Below are 17,065 nucleotides of genomic sequence, written 5' to 3' on the forward strand. Positions count from 1 at the left end.
TTCTCTGTGAGTGGACTGAGAGCGGAGGCTTGGCTGGAGCATCCCCAGCGCCATCTGCCTCTGGCTAAAACAGCGAGCTTTATCTAATCTGGCCAATATAAACAACGACATGCCTCATTTCTGCACTCGTCCGCCACGCTGCAATATTGTCAAAGTCTAAGTCTGCTGCAGCCGGAGAGTGCACGTGAAGCAGAGGTTTACTTCTGTTTACACACTCATCACTTTATAGGTAATACTCTAAAAATGTGTATTCTTTATTGATATTGTTAGCAGCAGGTTATCACTGTCAAACAAGCAAAAAGTATTGGTTTGTGTTTCTTCTTTGCACTGGTGGAACAATGACAGAGTTTGTTATAATCATTATTTACGACAAGATTTTGAACATATCACACTAAATTAGCCATAGAAAATAATTCACTATTTTAGAGCACACTCATTAACACCTAAATGTTGCTTATATGTAAATGATTAATTCCATGTTAATTAGTATTTGTTTGTATTTTTATTTTGCTGCTAATTACACATTAACCAACACTGTCCTATTAATAAACGTATTATTGTGATGCTGAGACAGTTTTGCACAGGAATAAGTGTTAATAAGTTAAAACTGCATTTCCTGTTGTCCTTAAAACAACTGAAAGCATATTAGATCATAAAATAATAAAATACAATTAATAATATCAAAATGTATTGTCTCCAAAATGCATATCAGTGATTGTATGTTTTTCTTTCATAGTGATTTCAAGTCATTTCTAACTTGTTTACATGTTTCTAAACTTGTCTATGAGAATATACGATGGAAACTTTATATAAAAAATCTTGTAAACATGTTTAAAAAATGTTCACATTTGTGTCTTATCAAATGTTAATGCTCCTAGAGTCAAACAGAAACCGACTTCTGAAACATATATAGTAGCTTTTCTGCAGCTGGTACACTACAGTTGGACCAGCATGCACCTGGGTGGCCTATTGTCCGTGAGTCAGAGCAAAGAGCGTGGCATTTCGCCTTGTTTGTTGTCTGGCAGTCCAACAATAAAACCATAACTTCTTGCGTAAATCAAACATGGAACGCTGCGTTTTGGTGACGAGTGAGTTACGTTTAGTCCAGCGTGGCCCCGGTACGAGTCGCACCTTCAAACCACCGTCCCGTCTCCGGAGACGGGACGGTGAACGTAAGCACCGTGACTCAAATCAGCTTTCACTCCTAATAGGCTTCCCCTTCGTCACAAACATCCACACGTTTCCACCGAGCCATAAAATCAACTTCATCACAGATACGGCTCGTAATGGGCCACATATCAGCAGCTCCATAATCATACACAACATTGATCCAAACGCCGCTCACAACAACTGTTCTAAAGTCAAATGTTTAGCTGTTTGTGCTGTTTTATTGAGGATACTTTCACTTTTACTACTTTTCAGAGGTATCCATACTTTCTACTTCCCTACATTCAAGAAAGAAATACTCAAGTAAAAGTTCATGTAGCACATACAAAAATCTACTTAAGTAAAAATCTTGAAGTATGTATTTAAGTTTATGTTACATAGATTAAAAAAAAAAAACTGTGTTAAATTTTGGTTCAGAATTGTGATTAGCTTTTGTCAACAGTAAGAATTAAATTGTTATTTTTATTTTTTTATGTGAATTTTATGTGTATATTTTTGTTTACTCGATTTTTGTGGGACTTGAAAATAACTTTACTTTTTTTTAAACTGTACTTTTTACTTTTAAGTACAGTTCAAAAGTGTAGCAGAGTATAAGTTACTCAGTACAGTACTTTTACTTTTGTATTTTGTTACTTTCGTCCACTACCTACATTTTTTAACTGGACTGAAAATCAAAAGTACTTTCCATACGGTTTGAGGAATCATATCTACATATTTAGATCCCAGCTTTGAGCAAACACAAATGTACACACAAAATTCACTATAAAAAAATAACACATGTTTTTGAATTGATCTTTATTGACCAAAGACCAAAACAGTTCATCAGCATCAGAACCAGCACATTTAACGCTTTCACAGTCCTCAAAATATTCATGAGATACTTTTTACTCTCAAAGTACATTTCTAAACTGTACTTCTGCCTCTGCTCTTTTACCAAACTAGCTAAATTGACTATTCTTCCACCACTGCTCTCTCCATGGATCAAGTTGGACTTCCTTTCCTTAATAGCAAACAAAAAAAACGCGCCGATTTGAACCGAGGAGGAAAATCGATCGCCAAATTTAAAGCTACTGTAGTTCAGGTGTAATTGAATAGAGCGTTATGGAGCCTGGAGTCATAAAAACGTGAGGAGAGGAGAGCGCACAGGCAGCAGCACAGACAGCAGCACAGACATGAGCACAGACAGCAGCACAGACATCAGCACAGACATCAGCACAGACAGCAGCACAGACAGCAGCACAGACATGAGCACAGACAGCAGCACAGACATCAGCACAGACATCAGCACAGACAGCAGCACAGACAGCAGCACAGACATCAGCACAGACAGCAGCACAGACAGCAGCACAGACATCAGCACAGGCAGCAGCACAGACAGCAGCACAGACATCAGCACAGACAGCAGCACAGACATCAGCACAGACAGCAGCACAGACAGCAGCACAGACATCAGCACAGGCAGCAGCACAGACAGCAGCACAGACAGCAGCACAGACAGCAGCACAGACAGCAGCACAGACATGAGCACAGACAGCAGCACAGACATCAGCACAGACATCAGCACAGACAGCAGCACAGACAGCAGCACAGACAGCAGCACAGACATGAGCACAGACAGCAGCACAGACATCAGCACAGACAGCAGCACAGACAGCAGCACAGACATCAGCACAGACAGCAGCACAGACAGCAGCACAGACAGCAGCACAGACATGAGCACAGACAGCAGCACAGACATCAGCACAGACAGCAGCACAGACATCAGCACAGACAGCAGCACAGACATCAGCACAGACATGAGCACAGACATCAGCACAGACATCAGCACAGACAGCAGCACAGACATCAGCACAGACAGCAGCACAGACATCAGCACAGGCAGCAGCACAGACAGCAGCACAGACATCAGCACAGACAGCAGCACAGACATCAGCACAGACAGCAGCACAGACATCAGCACAGGCAGCAGCACAGACAGCAGCACAGGAGCAGCACAGGAGCAGCACAGGAGCAGCACAGGAGCAGCACAGACATCAGCACAGACAGCAGCACAGACATCAGCACAGGCAGCAGCACAGACAGCAGCACAGACATCAGCACAGGCAGCAGCACAGACAGCAGCACAGGAGCAGCACAGGAGCAGCACAGGAGCAGCACAGGAGCAGCACAGAGAGCAGCAAACCGCGCGGCAATCGATGGAAAACAATTAAAACACATTAACATCACCCATAAGAAAAGAAAAAGCCCCGTTGACTCGTATAAGCCCTTCTTATAAAACCTCACCCCGAGTCCACTTTCTCCACCCTTTTGCAACGTAATCCGGGGGCCCTCGAATTAGGCTCGAAATTGGGCATTTATGGCACAAGCACGTCCGCGTCAGTGGTGATTCAAAACGACGCTACGGGCGATTTAAACGCGCGCCTTTTACGCATCAAAAATCAATTTCCCCAGATATGAAAGCGTGCGTAAAAAAGGACAAGAGAAACACGCAAGGCCTGCTGCGTGCCCGGCTGGTTAAGACAACGTAGAATAGCAATAATAAATATGTGTAAATGCAGTTGGTTTGGTGTGTTACGGTTTTTGATAGAGGAATACATGATTTGAAATGGTAATTCGACGTAAAATATGCAAATGGAACAATGGGGTTTTAGCTTTGTACGTCAATATCACTATTTATTTAATCGGGACGACTAAAGAGCAATTAGAACCTTTCAGATTTAATCCAAATATTAGTCAAAAAAGCAGCACGTGATCACGCGCACGTCTGATCATTATCCACGAAGTCGCCTTTATTATAATAAATCTGTATAAAAGGGAGTTATTTTTTCTGATCCCTCCCAATGTCAAAACCAAACCCACACCCCCAGGCTGCAGCCTTTACGCACGGCGCGGGCTCCCACAGACCAGACCTGACGTCCTCTTGGCCTGGAGCAACACACCAGCAGAGGGACAAACAGGAGGACACGTTCCAAACACACGAATTAAATAAGTACACATGGGGAAGCGTGTCCGTCGTGTTTTGGATGTGTTTTGGAACGAAACGCCAGCGAACCAAACAAAATATTGTCCACGCGTGTGACAAGATTTGTATGTGAGTGCAACGTTCAAAAATGTCACGTAATCCAGCCTTAAACACACAGCCCAGCCCCGTGTCATTACGCGCAGAGTGTGTGGTGCGCAACGCCAGCAAACACAGCCTCATTAGCAAATATATTCACAAAATGCTGCTCAAGCGTGTGACAAGACTTGTATTTTATGAAACGTTCAATAATTTCACGTAATCCAGCAAAGAACACGCAGGGCATCCCATTGTGGCATGTTAAAGCCCACCGTGCACCAGGCCAGCAGCAAACCAGCTTCACACAGATGACATGGACTAAAGGGAGAAGACCTTTTATTCAGTGAAACCTTCAAAATGTTCACGTAATCCAGCCTAAAACAAGACGACAACGACGCACTGCTTTCTGCCCCTTTTTTCTTTTTTAAACAACACCCTTTCCAACGAGCCACGGGCGCACGCCACATGCACGCGCGCCCTCACACACACACACACACACACACAATCCATAAACCTGCACATACTCCGCTCACACACCCACGCGCACACGAGTGGCCCCCAATCAAAGGACTTTTAAAAACAATATCCATCGGATCACACGCCGCTTTTTGACCCCCGGGGGACGCACGGCGCAGCCAAAATGCGCACCACATTTTACGCGCGCGCACACATAGAGCAGACGCAGATCTAATGGGATTATTAATGCGTAAACACACACACACACACACACACACACATTACCAGCCTGGAACAATGCGGGTAAAATGCTTGTTACTTACGTGATCGGCGAGATTAGTCGACGAGCCGGAGAGTTCTTCGTGGTCGGATTTGGAGCTGCCGTCTCGCTCGTCAATGACTAGGTCTATTGGCATTTTTCCTTTCAAGCAGCTGATGTACCGGTGGCAGAAATTGTCGCAGAGCTCATGCACCTATTGTTCCCGAATGATAAAGACAGAAAAAAAGAGAGAGAAGACAAAATATGCATATGAGGGAGAGTCAAGTCCAAGAAGACAAAGTAATTAAGGGGCATTAACGCTGGCGAGGTGAGGAAACAATAGAGCACGAATAGTTGGAGGTGGTTATTATTCCTCTGAGACCCCGAGCAACAAGTTTGAACGACACAAAATCAACAACAGCCCCGTGAGCAGAAGAAGGATGCGTGGATGAAACCAAATCTGTGGATCGATAGCAATGCGCAAAGGGACAAGGGGCTTTAACCCGTTTTTTTTTTAACATGTTTGCACATTTCACGCTCTATGATTACATAATAAAACATTTTCAAAACAGCATGTATTTACCTTTTCTAATTCCAAGAGGTGAAATCGTAATACTTGTATGGCTTGTATCATCTGGAAAGACAAAACAGAGAGGGGGGAAAACATGAGAATGAGCGTTTTGAACTTTTACGCACTGTCGCTTTAGCGCACAGCGGTTCCAACGCTCAAAAGGACACATCATATACAAGCCTAACACAGCGGTCAGTCAGTGGGACAGCAGGACATTGGCAATGGTTAGTGTGGTCAAACATGCACGCGCTTGGATGAAGATAATAAGACACAAAGCAATGCTACTTTTTTTTTTTTAGACTTAGATGTTTTTTGGATGTTTTTTAACCAAGCCGTGCGTGATGATAACACAAAGAGAGAGAGAAAAAGGAGAAACGTGAACTTACCAAATTGTCCAACTCTGGATTTGATGAAAATAAAGGTTTTTCTGCCCGGACCTAAAATTGGACAAGAAATACACAAGTTTAAATCTTTCCCGTTTTTAAAAGTTTTCTAGATGTGTAATAAATTGTTTAAAAAAATACTATTCACTTTAGCTCATCTACACTACAGTACATGCAGCATAGCAGTATTTTCATGCATGTAAAAAATGTATGAAGTATGTAAAAGTTGTGGGGTGTTTTTGTTGTGTTTTTTGGACCTGTTTGGCAAAGACCGCGATGTCCTCGTTGAAGGAGTCCGAGGAGCAGACGTCTCCGCCCGCGACGCCCGGCTCCCGGGGAGTGCACGTAGCCAGCTCGCACTTCTCGAAGACCAGAGCGAGCAGCGGGAACAGAGGGTGGCTGCAACAGACACAGGCACAGCGGCGTGAGGCGGCGTGAGGCGGCGTGAGGCGGCGGGAGGCGGCGGGAGGCGGCGCGGGGCGGCGGGAGGCGGCGCGGAGGATCCCGCGTCTCCGCACGGTGACAAAAAAGTACTCCAATTTTCAACAGCGGCTTTAATTTGACAAGAGCAGCCACTTTTTATACATGAACTCAAGCAAGATGTGAGTTTTTATTTTGAAGAATTTGTAATTTTCATCATTAGTTTTGCTGTGAATCCAATTAAAACACGACATTAAACGGTGTGTTTACGCAGGCTTCTGTTCATTTATAGAATATATCACAGTTTTGCATTGGTTGTTCTTGGAGATTTAAAAAAATAATTTACAAGTTTGTCAAAATTAAAGTTTGGTCATGACAACTAAAAACATTCAGCTAAACTCCATAACATAGTGATGACACATTAGTTTCTGGACGTTAAACGCGTGCGTAAAAGCTCTCATTTTACGGAGGAGACGCAGCTCTGTAGTTATCATTTACAGGCCCGTACAATAAAGTCAGGCAGGGAAACATAACGTTTTTCATTTTATTTTATGCTTAGTCTGTGCGCAACTGTTGCTATCGGCTTCGGATAATTTTCGAAAATCATAAATTATAATTACACTAATTTACGACTAATTACGCACACTAAAACTTTCCAGAAAACGGGCGTATTTTTACGCGTTTCGATCACAAATTAACGTGTTATTTTTATTTCAACTCGGTGACTGTTGTCCAGAATTATTACAGAATAAAATGTAAAGCGGACAGATTAGATTAGAAGAGCTCGGTGCGTAAAACAAACGCGTCCAAACACATGAGAAGTTGAGCCGGGCAGCAGCAGGAGACTGGAGCATTATGACTGCAGCTCTGGAGGGTTTGGACAGGCTCAGGAGCGTGTTCACAGTTTGAGGAAGGTACAAAAAAAAAAAAAAAAAAAAAAGTAATGACCCAGCGCTTCCAAGACAAACTTTCAAAAAGTGAGAACTGGTCTGGGCGAAAGGCTCCGGGGTGAAGTGTGTGTCGGTCCGCGGAGTGTGAGTCCCGTGCCGAGCTCGACACTCCCCGCTGTCCTGCCGCTGCTCCGGGCTTTGCTCTGACTTACTGTCGGCTTGACGCTGTTTCTACAACGCGTCTAAAATTACACTTCAACAAAACTCTTCTGACCAACAATGGCTCCGGAAAAAAAAGTGGTGGTTCCGTCTCAAAAGCGCGTTCATTCGGTGGTGAAACAGAGAAAAAAGTTTGTGGGGAAAAATGCTGTCTCCTTTTCCGCGACTCCTCTTTCGTCTTACCCATAAATTTGGTCTTTATCCCTCTTTAAAACGTCGTTGACAGCGGAGCCCATGCTCGTGGGCATGACGTTGGGGTGCGGCGCGTGGGCTCCGTAGTGCTGGCTTGCGTGGAGCGGTGGCCCATGGTTCAGGTGGTGGACCTGGGGCAGCGGCCGTGGCGCGTGCGGGTCCCCGTACATGGACGCGGACACGCCGTCCATCCCGCCGTAGTGGGCCAGCTCATCGTACTGCAGAGAGACACAGCGGTCACTAAACATGGCACAAAGCGCTTGAAAACACAGGCAAAAGTGTGCGGGAAATGTGTTTAGTCTGAACGGACCAGGAACATAGCGCGTGTGAGACTGAGTGGAGTGTCCCGTGAGTGTGGTCCCGAGCTGCAGCAGAGCCACACAAACACAAACTCAGCTCTAAAATGTCCTCTGTGTCGTGCTCTGCGCGTCCTACTGTGGCAGTGGAAGCGGGGCAAAGCGGAGCAGAGAGAAACCTACCCTTTGCGCCATGAGGCTGCGCTCCAATAAACTCCTGAATCTGTCGTATATTTAATCTCCCCGTCCTGCTGCAGCAAAGATTTAGAGGCAGCGAGTCTCTTTTTCAAACAACTTTTGTGCGAATTGTCCTATTCGCCAGTCTTTTTCAGCAGAAAGCGTGGCATCAGGGGATTTTTGCAATTTTTCCTGTTTTCTTCTTAAAGTCAAAAAAATATTGCCCAAGAAGTGAAGGTTACAATCGGCCCATCAACAAGCTGCATGTAACTAAACTGTCGTGTCTCATGGCTTTTTGCCACTCCAGCTGTCAATCAAAGCCAGAGGTTGTCAAGGTAATGAATGAATGACGGTCGGTGATGATGTTCAAGAAGAAGCACGAGTCTTTTTTAGTCCGTTTTCATCCTGCAACTCCGCGCGTCGTCCTCAATAACGCGTCCAGATCGCAATCTTCTTTTATTATCGCCGCAAACAGCAAAAGTCGAGGAGAAAGCGGGCGCAGAAGTGTGGAAGATCGTGAGTCTGATGCGCCGCGCGTCCGTGAGGTATGCGCTCTATCTGGCGGAGCCTGAGATGAGTGAGTGTCAGCGAGTGTTGGCAGGTTGGGCTGCTTCTGAGCTGCTCCGAGTGCTCAGAGTCAGTTCGCTGCGCCGAGCGGTGGGCGAGTGGAATGACGGATCCCGGAAGTGGTGGTGGCCATAGCCAGTCGTACAAGAGCAGCAGCAGCAGCAGCAGCAGCAGCAGCAGCTCCTCCGCGCGCACCGAGAGGGGAGAGAGACGGGGAGAGGCGCAGGGAGGTGCAGACAGGCGCAGAGAGGAGCAACCAGGCGCAGAGAGGAGCAAAAAGGCGCAGAGTGGAGCAAAAAGGCGCAGGGAGACGCGGCTCTGCTTCAGAAAACACCGCCTAGAAGCGCCTTTGTGCCACAGAGACCGGGGGAAGCGGAGTGCGGCTCAGAGCGCAGCCAAACCGAGTCCGTGGCGCAACTTTACGCACTAGAATCACGTTATTAGACATGCACTAAACTTGTATGAAAGTTTGGAAATACTTTAGTTTGGGCACAGCATTCGTCATTATAGAGGTACTAATCATGTGAAGTGTTTTGTTTTTGTTTTAAAACAACAGGATGTGAAAATCACCTGCATTATTCCATTAAATAGATAGTTCTGAACCTTTTCCATGCAGATGTTTTATGTCATACTGTAAATGATTATAGCCAAAGGTAATTTTTTATGGAAACAAGCAGGAGGCTCCTCCAGGCCAAGTACTAGTCAGGTTTATGGAGATGCAAGCGCACTCATAGTGGATACATTGATGTTGAACTACATTTTTAGCACACAAAAACATCCAAAATGAAAAAATAAAATAAAATGCTTTTGTTATAGACTATTTTTTGGCTAAATATGATGTACTGTGCCTTTAAATTGAATGCCAAAGTCTTTTTAAGTTTTCCTTCTTAAACACACACATATGTACATTACTATATTGTGAAACACTTAAAAACGCAAGCACAGTATTCACTATTTTGGTCTTAATTTGAACACTGTTATCACTGCAACTTTAATCATTTGTCACATTTCAATCCCACTTTACCCATATTCACCCCAGTAAAAACATCCTCATTGTCTCTGTTCATTCATTACAAACTTCTTGATGCTTTTATTTTTTGTCTATGGTGATATTCTACACAGCTCATTTACTCTTTTCGTCCGATTAAAGTAACACTCTGTAACTTTCCAGTGGTGGCACATCCCCTGCATGATGAACTAGAAAACCGTATAATGCCATACTGTGGAGTGTTTGGAACAAGTACGAGTCAGGTTTGTGGAGCTGCAAGCCCACTCACAGGGAGAAGGTGTGTTTTATACGTTTTTTAATGCAAGAGAAACAGAAACATGCCTTTATTCGAGTATAAAAGGTTACGCGGTGAGGCCTTAAAGTAAAGTGTTCATTAACATTGTGCATACTATAACCTTTTTGTCTTTTTATTTCTTAATCATTCTACCTAAATGTATTTTACTCTGCACATGAAAGTAAAGACACCTAATGTTCTTATTTATGGACCAACACGTTTTACGCACGGTTCAAACTGACTGTTCAGCCATTTTCAGCCCTGCACCTTTTGCAATAAGATCGGATCGAGTCGTTCCTCATATTTCAGAGTGTTTTTGCAGCTCTTATGGCGTCACGTGACCACTTCTGTCCAAATACATTCCACACATTTGCGCAAGCGGCTCTACTTTTGTGTCATTTCATCCATTTGTGTGCGAACGCCACAAAAGGGCAGTCGTATCAAACAATCGCGGGATTTTACAAACACGACACAATTCTGATTTGCTGACGACTTGTCCGCGCTAAGAACAACCCGGCTCTAACTGATTCTTTTGGAGAAGTTCTGGAGAAAGTCATTTATGTTCCTTCCAATCCTCACTCAATTATCAAAGCTACCCCACACACCCCCCTTTAGGGTCATCCATCATGTTGTTGGGGAAGAGGAGGGGCATCGATTGCACACAGTGAAGCCGATTTTCTACCCACCACCTCCTCCTCCCTTTTTTTCCCTTTTTTTTGGGGGATAGAGAAGGAAACAGAAAAAAAAGCAAGCGTGTCCCTTTAAAACCATCAACGCTAATAAACTATCAAGAAGACCACTCATAGATGCTTCATAAAATCTTATTACGTGACATTTTCTCAACGGTGTGAAAACGTGAGGGGAAGGGACAAGGGAAAGGGAGGGTCAATGAGGAAAGGAAGGGTCAATAAAGTCTGGTGGAATCCAAAAGCGAGGGGGGGAAACAAGATAGAGATTTTAAAAAGAGAGGTTTAATAAATGAACGCGTGACAACAAGGTGTTTGTTGGCGCGGCGGAGGGGTGTGTGTGCGGGAGTGTGTGTGGGGGGGAAGGGTTGTGGCTGGCTTTGACAAACGGCCGTGTGGACATCTGAACGTGCAGCGCGCCGGGGAAGGGAAAGGGAAGGAAGGGAAAAGGCGAAAAGGAAGAACGAGGGGAGCGAAAGAGCGCACAGCCGCGGCGGCGTTCCGTGCGTTTGGCGAGCCTTGCCATGGCGTTGTAAACACTTAAGATTAAAAAATATACTACACAGGATACGTGGCTGGTTAAATGCTCACTTTTTAGCATTTATTTCTTTTGGATTGCACGGTGAGTACGCCAGCTTTTCTTCTTTTTTCATTTGGTTTGATGTAACTTTTACGCACGGAGCTCTCCACGTTTGTCCCGCTTAAACAACGTGTAATTATCGTTTGAAATAATCTTACTTTTGACACGTGGAGGTTATTTTTCCATTTTCTTTTTTTTTTACACCACCACCTCGATGCCGTTTCCTCCGCGCGGAAATATGTGATTTGCCCCCGAGGAGAGTGATGTAAACAGGCGAGGAGCGTGTGAAAATAGCAGCGACTAATTACGCGTGTCCAATCTCCAGGCTTTCCACGACGAAGAGGAAGAAAAAATAACATACTTGCACTTAACGGTGGAATTAGATGCGTTTTGACCAAGATTTATTCATTTGTAGAATTTATACAAGTCAATAATTATAATAAAATAGGCTATGAAAGAATTAGGCGTGACACGATTTAAGTGGATCTTGTTTTTTGGGGGGTTTAGGTTCACATTTGTCATGATTTTATATTGAGGACTTCTTAGTTTGGTTCTGTTTCAGTGCTTGGTTAGTCCTGGTTTAGTTTCAGGGTTAGTCCAAATTAAACAAACCAAAACATCCAAATGGTTAAAAAAGAAAGAAAGAAAGAAAGAAAGTAAACTGTATGATTTAATTCCAGCTAAATTGGAACATGATGCGCAATGGTAACCAAAAAAGTATAAATTCTACACAAAAAATGTGGTTAAATGTAATAAATAAGCTAATACAATCTTTAATAAGTCAACACGCATTTGTTGTCAGGCTAAAATAGGTCGCACTCCAACGCAAACAAAGACGAATATGACACTTTTGGTTAAACTCTTTTAAAGTAAGTCGGCTTAAAGCAACATCAACAAACTAGGAAAGCAATACTTGGACTCTTTTGGATCCAAAAAATCGATAAAAAAAATAAAATAAAAATCAGTGGACGGCATTAACAGGCGGTACAATTTCATCTGGTGGTGTCAGGTTGGGGTCAGGTGAGGGTTAAAGCGCTCGGTGTCCAAGTGGGACGGGGCCAGCTGCGTTTGGCTTCATTAAGGAGAAGAGGAGGGGGGGATGAGGAGGAGGGAGGAGGGAGGGGGGGGTCCCGGGTCTGGGTCTGGTGCGGGAGGATCTATTTCAAGCCAAAAAAAACGGAACAATCAGCGAGCGAAGCGTTAAAAAAAATGAAAGAAAGACAGAATCCCGGGACTGGAAACATCCAAAAGGTATTTGAAAAGAACTTTGGGTTAAAAAAAAAAAAAAAACAGTTGGAAGATTTCAAATTATTGTTGTTTTTGTGGCTATAAAAATACATTATTCCTTTTTTTTATTTTCGAAACACGCAAATCGACAAATCGTCAAACTATAGGCCATATATGTAATAATAATTTTAGTAACTTTTTTTCTCTCCCTCTTTTCTCTCCCTTTCTCTCTCTCTAAACTGGCAGATTATGCAAATGTATATTTTCTTGGTTCAAACACATAAAACTGGATTGGATGTTGAATAATACGCAACACGTTTAACTTTATTTTGGAATTTAAGCGTTGTTTATTCAACCTTGACTAGTTTTACGCACGACAAAAAATGCCTAGAGAGACACGTTTTTTCAATGACAATGTTTTGCCTTGTTTTATCAGAAAAAGTAATGGAATTTAGACGTAATGAGTTTGTTTTACGCAAATGAAATACAGCAACAAGAATGCACTATCTGTCATCGTAAAAAGTAAAGTTAATTCATATTTTGTTTAGCTGTTGTTATAAGAAGCTTGAACTCATCGTGACCCTGCACCAAAAAACAACCTTCAAAAACACGTAAATTAAAGTTCCGACTGTAAATTCTTTCGGTTACAAAAAAATAAAATAAAAAAAAACCCAAAACGAGGCATTTTTCGCCCTCGACCGCGTCTTTGCCGAGTCCATGAAGAAGTGTCTGAGCCAGGACCGGAGCGGCGCGTGTGTTTGCAGCATCAGGGGAAGAGAAAGGAGCTCCACGCGGTCTGTCCGCGGATACAGAGCGACACCTGGCGGCCTCACGCGTAAAGCTCTGGGAGGAGAGAGCAGGAGGCCTCGGGAGGAAGGAAAAACAAACTCTCCGATGGCAAAATGGCACGATTTTCCAAAACAAGCGCGTTTTCTCGATTGGAAAATGGGCCCTCTTGAATCTTTCTACTTTGAGCACAAAAATGCAAATAGAAATATAAAACAAATCGGATCGGAGGTGATGGGGCTTGAACGTGGCGTGTGCGTAAAGCTGTTCCACCCCAAACATTTACAAGCATTTTATTTCATTTGTTTCACACCTAAAATGCTGACTTTTAGAAATCTGTTTAAAAATAGCAATAGAAAAATACACATCCTGGCCTTGTTTTCATGGATTAGAAAGAAAATGCGTGAATTTCAATATTTAAATGTAACAAAGTAGAATATGTGTTTTTGCAGAGGACATAAACATCAAAAACAAACATGGATAATACAATTCATTTAAAATCTAAATGTATTGTACATTATGGCACGTTTGAAGCAGCATTGGTTATTTTTACAGGCCTAAAACATGTATGTGCTGTTTAAAATAAGAAAACAACGTGATTTAATAGACCAACTCTTACAACGTGACTGAATGTATTGATATGTCCGATTTATTTAGAATGTAAAAGGATCAAATGTGCACGAAAACAGCGATTCACGTGGTAGTTTTGATGTTTCCACTTTCTGTTTTTAAGGATGTCATGACTTTTGTGTGGATTGGACTCCTTTTCACCCTTGGGACCCGGTCACAGCTGAGTTTAGGGCGCCCCGTGCAGCAACTTGAACGAAGCGTGCGTAATAATGAGCCTTACGTCGGGATACCAGCGCGCGTAAAGTGTTTGTTTGTTTGTTTGTTTGTCTGTTTGTTGTTGTTCCTCCTCTTTCTCCTTCACACGCGGGAGACCGCAGTGTCCAAACGTGGTGCGCGCAATGGCACAATTTAGCTAAATAGAGTTTGTTTTGTATCATATACGGCCTACTCTGTTTTTGGGTGTGAAATATGTTATATAAATAAATTGAATTGGGAAAAAAGTGGTAAACTAAAATTCCATAGAGTAGGAACATATTAGAGGATATAACTATATTTTGGTCGTTAAAAAAATAAATAAAAAAAGCTTATTTGAAATTTAGCTCTAAAAAAAGAAAAAGGTAAAATAGTCCCTCAAAATACTTTTTTTTTTTTAATCTGACCCTGGGACATATTTTAGAAACAAAAACAGTTTCCAAAGTGTTGCACAAACAAACCAAAAAATTAAAAAAATGATTTTAGCAACATCCAAAAGCGAACATATTTTATTTCTCTACAAACAAATGGACCCCCATGACGAGCCCATAACTGCCACTGTCTAACTCATCAATAACGTGCGTAATCCCCCCAAAACACCTTCCCCAACCCGGTGGCATTGCGCGTGCCCGGCGCATTAGCACGCGTAATTGAGAGAAGTTTAAGTGGAGAACGCGAGGAGTTAATGGCGGTGACCCACTCGCTGTGCCACTGTCGCTCATCATTTATCAGGCTTAAGGGGCTTAAACACGCGTCCAACCTTCTTCTTCTTTTACATCTTCCTCTTTTTTTTTCCACGCACGAAGCAGCATCGCCACAACGCACAGTCTTATCTACATTTTAGAAGGAGACTCCAGTCCACGACACGCACCGCTGCCTGTTTGTTACGCGCGTTGTTTGCAAATAGAAAGGTGTCCAATAAAGTGGCCCTCCTCCTCCTTATTCTCCTCCTCCTCCTCCTCCTCCTCCTCCGCCTGTGCCGCCGCCGCCGATCACACGGAGAATGGCTGGAGGCGACTGTCTCTGCTCTGCGCGTTCTCCTTTCTCTTTCTCCTCCCCCCGAAACACGGCTGGACTGTCTGTTTGGACAACGCCAAATCTCCACATAAGCTGGTGGTACATGATTATGAAATAGTGTTAAGGATTGGTTCAAGTTATGCGCAACAAAAGCGTGACCAAATAAAGTAGAAGGTGTGTTTTTTGTAACGCACACGGATGATTCCATGTGGTTTGGGTTTGTTTGGTGAGACTTCAGTTTGCTCTCACTAAGCAATACGCTTTCACGTGAGAACAATCTGCACCTAAATATGTTTTACTATTTCAGTCATTCCTAGATTTATATGGAACATTGTATCTGCAGATTTCTCCAAATGCATTTTCTCTCACAGAGACATAAAGATCGGACATTAAAGTAGCATCTACACACACGGAACTTTACAGTCTTGGATTTAACAAGGTTTTCATCTATTGTACCAAAGGATTTGTTGAAATCGAATTCTAACTCTTATTTATTGTAATTTTAACAAAGCCCTTTGTTGTATTCTCCAAAATCCCAAACTCCTTCCATATTGTTTGTCATATCTCATATGTCAAAAATATAAACCTAGCTCAAAACATTTTTCAGATTTATATGTCCCAAATATGTGCAATTTATGACATTTTCACAGATATTATGTATCCTTTATATACAAAATATATTACATGAAAAACTTCTAATACATATTTTACTACAGAAAAAGTTCTTTAAATGTAAGATTTTCTATGATCACCAACAGTGTCTGGAGCGGAACAATAAAGAATGACAAAAATAAAAATCACACGTAAAGCAAACTTTTTATATAAAGGCTTTCATGTTTATTTGAAGATGATCAGATACTGCTGTTGTAAGATGCATTTTTACATTGCTCTTGGTTCACAATATTAAAAGTCAGTTCACAAAAACAGGCAAAACCGGTCGAATGAGAAACACAAGTACAATACAAGTTAGAGAACAGAGAAAGTGTTTGAAATATAAAACCCTAGGGGAAAAGACCATCACGAAAACTGGCCCGACGATCAAAGACTGGACCGCCATAGACATTAGAAAAATGGAAAAATGGCATTCAGACTTAATTTGAACGTTGACAAATTTGAAAAACTTTGAAATAAGTCGTTCATGTTGGACAATGTGTGCTGTAACCTAATGGGATGTCTTTAGCTGCCTTTGTTTCTTCTTCTGTTGTGTTTTCATTGTCTTCATTTTAAAACTGAAAAAAAAAAAACTTTAAAATTCAAAAATATCTATTAAAAAACTTACATTGAGAATAACAGTGATCTAAATTATGATTTGGTCAATATTCTTTACAATATGCAATATATAATTTAAATATTAGTCTCTGTGGTTGTTGTTTACTCCTGATGTGGATTGGTCCGGTTTTTGTCCTTGTTTAGTCCTGATCCAGCCCAGGTTTAGTTTGGGTTTAGTTTTGGTTAAGTCCAGGTTTAGTTTGGGTTTAGTTCTGGTTAAGTCCAGGTTTAGTTTTGGGTTTAGTCCTGATCCAGCCCAGGTTTAGTTTGGGTTTAGTTCTGGTTAAGTCCAGGTTTAGTTTTGGGTTTAGTCCTGGTTAAGTCCAGATTTAGTTTGGGTTAAGTCCTGGTTAAGTCCAGGTTTAGTTTTGGGTTAAGTCCTGGTTAAGTCCAGGTTTAGTTTGGGTTAAGTCCTGGTTAAGTCCAGGTTTAGTTTTGGGTTTAGTTCTGGTTAAGTCCATGTTTACTTTTGGGTTTAGTCCTGGTTAAGTCCAGGTTTAGTTTGGGTTTAGTTCTGGTTAAGTCCAGGTTTAGTTTTGGGTTTAGTTCTGGTTAAGTCCAGGTTTAGTTTTGGGTTTAGTCCTGGTTAAGTCCAGGTTTAGTTTGGGTTAAGTCCTGGTTAAGTCCAGGTTTAGTTTTGGGTTTAGTTCTGGTTAAGTCCATGTTTACCTTTGGGTTTAGTCCTGGTTAAGTCCAGGTTTAGTTTTGGGTTTAGTTCTGGTTAAGTCCAGGTTTAGTTT

The 17,065-nt window shown here is 42.4% G+C and overlaps 1 protein-coding gene across 10 annotated transcripts in view; it reads right to left on the reverse strand.

Moving 5' to 3' along the window:
- Positions 1-8,807, reverse strand: part of meis2a (Meis homeobox 2a) — a 145,284-nt gene extending 136,477 nt beyond the window's left edge. For 3 of the 10 annotated variants that reach the window (XM_072458180.1, XM_072458177.1, XM_072458174.1), the window contains exons 1-6: positions 7,926-8,084; positions 7,607-7,833; positions 6,152-6,293; positions 5,898-5,948; positions 5,524-5,574; positions 5,005-5,154 (exon numbers count right to left, since the gene is read on the reverse strand). In XM_072458180.1, the coding sequence (XP_072314281.1) occupies positions 5,005-5,154; positions 5,524-5,574; positions 5,898-5,948; positions 6,152-6,293; positions 7,607-7,833; positions 7,926-7,934 (630 nt within the window). In that variant the 5' untranslated portion in view covers positions 7,935-8,084. The other 7 variants (XM_072458173.1, XM_072458172.1, XM_072458178.1 and 4 more) reach the window with 5 other exon arrangements.
- Between the last annotated feature and the right edge of the window lie 8,258 nt (positions 8,808-17,065).

The sequence above is a fragment of the Eucyclogobius newberryi genome, unplaced genomic scaffold (genome assembly GCF_026437365.1).
Source record: "Eucyclogobius newberryi isolate DKJ021-1_F unplaced genomic scaffold, fEucNew1.0.hap1 SCAF_21, whole genome shotgun sequence".
In the NCBI taxonomy this organism is placed as follows: Eukaryota; Metazoa; Chordata; class Actinopteri; order Gobiiformes; family Gobiidae; genus Eucyclogobius; species Eucyclogobius newberryi.